This window comes from Argentina anserina, chromosome 4 (assembly GCF_933775445.1).
Source record: "Argentina anserina chromosome 4, drPotAnse1.1, whole genome shotgun sequence".
Lineage (NCBI taxonomy): Eukaryota > Viridiplantae > Streptophyta > Magnoliopsida > Rosales > Rosaceae > Argentina > Argentina anserina.
Window position 1 is genome coordinate 3,192,641 of NC_065875.1, and position 5,766 is coordinate 3,198,406.

At 37.1% G+C, this 5,766-nt stretch overlaps 1 protein-coding gene across 3 annotated transcripts; it reads right to left on the bottom strand.

Moving 5' to 3' along the window:
• Nucleotides 1–858: 858 nt before the first annotated feature.
• On the bottom strand, nucleotides 859–4,829 carry LOC126791272 (uncharacterized). 3 transcript variants are annotated; one of them, XM_050517702.1, is made up of 3 exons: nucleotides 4,380–4,829; nucleotides 1,886–3,722; nucleotides 859–1,290 (listed from the first exon to the last, which is right to left on the bottom strand). In XM_050517702.1, the coding sequence occupies exons 2-3, from the start codon at nucleotides 3,608–3,610 to the stop codon at nucleotides 1,108–1,110; spliced, it is 1,908 nt and encodes a 635-aa protein (XP_050373659.1). In that variant the 5' UTR covers nucleotides 3,611–3,722; nucleotides 4,380–4,829; the 3' UTR covers nucleotides 859–1,107. The 3 variants fall into 3 exon arrangements, with proteins under 3 accessions (XP_050373659.1, XP_050373660.1, XP_050373661.1); XM_050517703.1 differs by lacking the exon at nucleotides 4,380–4,829 and having other exon boundaries at nucleotides 1,886–3,431; nucleotides 3,517–3,661; XM_050517704.1 differs by lacking the exon at nucleotides 4,380–4,829 and having other exon boundaries at nucleotides 1,886–3,424; nucleotides 3,517–3,657.
• Between the last annotated feature and the right edge of the window lie 937 nt (nucleotides 4,830–5,766).

Genomic DNA, 5,766 nt, shown 5'->3' on the forward strand with positions numbered 1-5,766 from the left:
CATTTAACAGAACAATACTGTTGGATGCTCACTTACAGCTTATCGTGCCAGCTTATAGTACCATTGTATAGCAAAAACTTGTGTTAGCATCTGGAGCATAGAAGGACAAACTAAAAACAGACATGGTGGATGGACAGACACAGATCCATCGCACGATTGATATGCAGAATTGCAAAGCTAACCTAAAAGAAGATTAGTAATTGTCACATAATAAAGCAATCCAGATAGTTTACCAGTTTCTTCTTCTTCTTTTTAAAGGATTGTTTACCTGCTTATATGTAGAAATACAATCAGCTATCGTATGTGTTCATTATTTCAGATAAGCTATGCATATTTTTTTAATCAATCAATTATTTTTTATTCAGTATAGATTCTTAAACATGTACGCACTCACATGCCAGATCAATTTTACGATTATCACCCCATATTTATGACACAGCTATGTTTCTCACCTATGAGATTATGTAAAAGACCACAGATATACTCTTGTTGCAATCATTTGCAACTAAACAACTATGTTTGATTTGATGATACATCTAACTATCCAAAATATAATAAGTCAAATATAAACATTATCAGCAAAACATGTCCTGATGAAAATAAGGCATAAAGAAGATCTGGGGAAACTTACTTCTGTTGATATTGCAGCAGAATTTACTCTCTAAGCACCAGAATGCTGTGATCGCAGCAAGCAGGTTGAGAAGCTGAAAATCTACTTCTCAAGTGGAGTAAAGGTTGAGAAAAGAAGACACTCTTGAAATTATAATAGCAGCTTTGGTCTAAGTATAAAATTTCAGTTCATATTGATATACACCAAATTGTAAAATCAGCAATTAGGTGTTGTTGACCTCAAGTGTATCAATTTAACTATATCAAACTGTTGTAAATTCATGATAGGGAACGAATTACAAGGGTTTCTGGTCTAAGAATCAAAGGATTATAAAATCCCAACCAGTACTAACTAACCTACGATAAAAAAAAACTATCTGATATCACTATATCAAAAACATAAAGCATAAGCGAAATCATCTTGATTCCAAGTATAAATACAGATATTGTATGGATTACTCACTGCTCTATACAGTAGAGTTATAGAGTACATAAAAATCAACCCTGGACTTTGGTTGAAACTTCTGTACATTTGGGTTGGAGAGAAGGGGTCTGTGTATGGATAATTGCTACTGCAATTGAAAAAGATTGCAGAATTGATAGAGTAGGTTGAAAATGAACAAAATACAGACCATCATGGACATTCATCATCCTTAATGTGGGAGTGGCATGCTCGAAGCCCTGAAGAGTTTAAAGGAGATAGAGAGAGAAATAAGCATCTGAGCAAAGACCTAAACACTTACATATTTGTGACAAATTAGTTATGAAATATTTTCAGGACCAACTAAAACACAGCAGCTTCACAGTAGTGACAGAAATATTAAATACCAATTTTCGATTCATCTAGAAAGTCTAAAGCTCATTTCACTTGTCTTTTCCAAGTCACCACATTTTCTTAAACTCCTAAAAGAGAACAACAATATTACTTTTACAGTTAAAACCTTTTCCAGATGTTAAGATCAATTGTGTGTCCAAAACATTCATTTTTCAAATAATGCATAACCTTAATCACACAAGTCCAAAACAATATCAGTCTGCAGATTATGTATAAGTTATAACCTTCTCGATATTATAATATTTATCTCACATCCAAGTACGGTAACAATTATGTTTTCAGATTGTGCAGTCACAAGAAAGTAGAAGGATTAGGACAAAAACTCATCAGGAGAGACATTGGATGCAAAAATTTAGACATCAATTAAGCCAATCATAATATTTTCTCCTAAACATTTTCTATACTTAATAAAGCGGATGCATTCATGGGAGTTTAGTATACCTGCAAATTTAAATCAAACGGCTTGCACTCCCCTTGAGTATCTGATCGAGGCAAAATGTCCTCTTTGCTTGAATTGCTTTTAAGTACTGTGAGAGGGCACCCCATGTCCCAGCCACCACAGTCACAGTATCCACCAGATCTCCATCTTTCAGTAAGACTTGAAGGGCCACCAATTCTGGTTCTTGGTCCACCATGAAGACCTGCGGGTATTAGAACATCCATACTTGTTGAGCAATCACCATTATTTCGACAACATTCCAGAGGAACTGACATTTCCACAGGGTTATTGGTTTTCTTCACCCCAACTTTCTTTAGAAATTTTAAACCCCAACCTCCAGCTTCTTCCTTGTGGTCATCAGGGAGATGGTCTTTCACAATGATTGCAGCTAATTCAAAATTTGGAGGGAGGTTATCATCTAACAAATTGGGAACACCTAGAGTATCTTGACTGTTGGCTGTCTCATCCAGGCACGACTCCCGAACAGAATTCTCAAGGGGTCCACTCAATTTGGGGGTGATTCTTTGTTTGGATAAGTGACTTGTCCTGAACACTCCTGCCATCTTCTTCGTTAACCCCTTACCCTTCCTGAGATTATGGCTAGAAGTGTGCATTTCCATACCACCACCATACAAAACAAACTCGGTTTCCATGATCTTTGAATTGTTTGAGCAGAGAGAGACCAAATTACTCACTTTCATCTTACCAATTATGTGTGACTCACTATCGGAAATTTCATGTTTCTTTTGGCCACCCTTTCCTGCATGGAACAGGTATATATAATCCAGAGACTTGTCCCCTTTCGACTGAACTTTCCACAAATTGGCTACATACACCTCCTTTTGTTCATCTGTAGAGAAAACAAAATGAGGATTCCCTCCTTTCCATGTGCATTGAAGCATCCCTTGGGAAACGGTCGCAAGAGCCGAGGGGGAAGATTGTTCAGAAGATGGATAGTCTCCGCCACACGTCGAAACAAGCCTTTTGTGACGCCCATCAGATTCATTTTTAATGCTTCCCTTAACTGGCATTTCCTTTTCTGTCTTTGGTGAAGAGAAAGTTAACGCACCAGGAGACTCTGCTACATCATAGCATATCGAGCCTTTGCCATCATTTGAGGTTATTCGTCTAGAATCTGCATTGCCACCCTCAGGGCCCACTTGGTTAAATAAAGGACTTTTCAAAATATTTATCATGCTCTTGCTCCCCATAACTGTACCTACAATCCACTGTCCTGCAGGGCTTATGACAACACTCTCACCTCCAGCTGCCAATGGGCATTCATAAACAATTTTAGCAGACTCGCATGCATCTCCAATTCTAGTGTTACTGGCACTAAGTTTTTCCGCTAAGACACCCATCTTCACAGAGCTCAAATTCACAGCTACGTTGCACTGAGCTGCTTTGGATGCACTTATGTGAATCAATTCCAAGCATCGACGCCGGAATTTTTCATCTACACTCAGAACATGCTTCGGAATCCTACTGTCAGCGCCAATAGTACTTTGAAATAATGGTCTTTTTGTGCAACATCTACTAATCTGTGAACTATTAACATTTGAAATTAAAGCATGCTGTGGATTTGCCATTTTGACCAACCTTTTCAATTTTGAGCCAGAGGATTGTAAAGTACCTTCTCTAGACAAAATTTTCTCCTTGCTCAGTTTGTGAGATGAACTCTCTTTCCCCGGCCAATCCTTCTGAGGACTTATATCTTGATCATCCATCAGCTGGCCCAATCAAATAACACACATAAATTGCAGATACTTCTGTCTCTTATTCTGCCTCAAAACTGAACCATATAGACTTCTTGGTTTCAAGTCTTATCTTACAGGACACCTAAATATCAACACAAGCGGTAAGCAAAAGCCATCGAAATTTCGTGAGTAAGAATAAATGCAGAACATATATTTAAGGATTATATATTACCCAGAAATTATAGTATAAAGTTCAGAAACAGATGGGAGCGGTCAAATTACATACTTAAAGCATTAGGCTCCAGGAAAAATCTGCAACAAGCTTGTTTTGGGTTTTTTATTTTATTTTTTATTAATGTTTGTACTATCAAAAATCTGCAACAATATCCTTAAACAACTATCCCTTGTTGGCTCAAAACAAGAACTGGCCCCTAATCCAAAACAGGTAAAGGCAACAAAGAAAGAAACAGCAGGCATGATTCAAATACAAATACACCAACCCCCATACCCTCGCCAACCCAACTTTACTCCCAATATAGTAACTTCCAACTGCCCATTGTTCAAATTTTACCAAATCCTGAGAAAGAAGAAGAAAGACTAAAAAGATCCAACCTTTACAAAACCTTAACCACCAGTTTAATAAAACCCAGAAAGAAACTCAAGCATAGAGTAGAAAAATCTCAACTAAAAGCCTCAAAGTAATCATTAAAAAACAACAATGAACACCCAAGAAAGGTGGACCTATTTCATAACATTGAATATTAGAAACCAAAATGCACTAAAAGACCAACTCTTTTACCTCAGGAAATAGGATCCAAGAAGAGCACAACAACACAAACACTCCAGCACCCACAGGCGCTGATTTGCAATACTATTCACCACCCTGGAGGTTTGAGCCTATGTTCCTTAACCCAGAATTGTTTAATGAAGAAAAGAGGCCTGAGAAACTGAGAAGAGATCAATGGAGAAACCTAAAAAGTTAAGGAAAGAGAGGAAGGTAGGCTAGTGAAGAATAACCAACTAAGCACATGTTAAAGCAAAGATAAGCAAGAAGAGAGAGCCACCACCACCACTAATGAGATCACAGACAGACAGAGAGGCCCTCTGTCTTTTTTAAGTGTTTTAAAGAAAAGGGTGTCTGTGTTGTGTATGTGTAGCTATCTTGAGAAAAGGGGGAAGAGTGCACACCACCACCATGGAAGACTAAGATTTAGGGGAAGAAGAAGAGGGGGTGGTGTTCGTAAGCCAGTTGTTCTGTGTTGAATTTTGGTACTTGTTCTTGCTTGTATAATTTTTTATATATAAATTTCGGATTTGGAAGTTGGTGCTTGTTGTGTTCCAAGTTCCTGGTCTACGTGTTGGTCCACTCAATATTCTTCCATGTTCTAAGACCGGCACCGGTTTTACACAAGCTTAACTACAAAGTAGAATTTTCACTTGCCTGACTGTTTTTATGCTACAAAAGTCATGCTGCACACACATACTATTTGGCACCTTCATAAAAAATCTCATGTGTATTTTTCTAGATATTGACCACACGCCAATACAATCAAAATTTTATTACGATCAAACAGTCGTATGATTTCGATATCAAAAATTTACCTTCTGCTAATGTAGACTTCATTGTCCGATGTTGACTCCAAGCATGAAAAGAAATGTTCGATTGAGAATTTAAATGTTGGATCAAAATATCTCGATAGACATGTCAAAATTAAATGTTGAACATGTCCTAAGATACGATCAATAGGTTGAGGGGTGTTCACTTTGGTTTTAAAATATTTTGCAACATATTTATATATCATAACATTAACTCAGTTTTAATCGAACTACAGTACAATTTTCTCGACAAAGTAGAATATTTCATATAATTCGCTCTTACAATATTTCTTAATTATAAAACTTCATTTACATCTCTTCATAATGACCATTTCTCCTACGCTTAAATTCCTTTTTTTTTTGTTACACAAAATGGTGGACTGGTAGTCAACCACTCCAGGGCCTAGAGCATATCAAGGTGAAAGGACCCCTCCTCATCGAGTGTTTTTTACTTGCAAATGATCAAATCTGAGACCTTACTACCAGGAGTATCTCACCAACGTTCGCCCAACAAGCATGCCTATTATGTTTTTTTTCTTTTTCTTTTTTGTTACAAAAAGTTTTGGTGAGAGTTTGGTTACGTTACACCA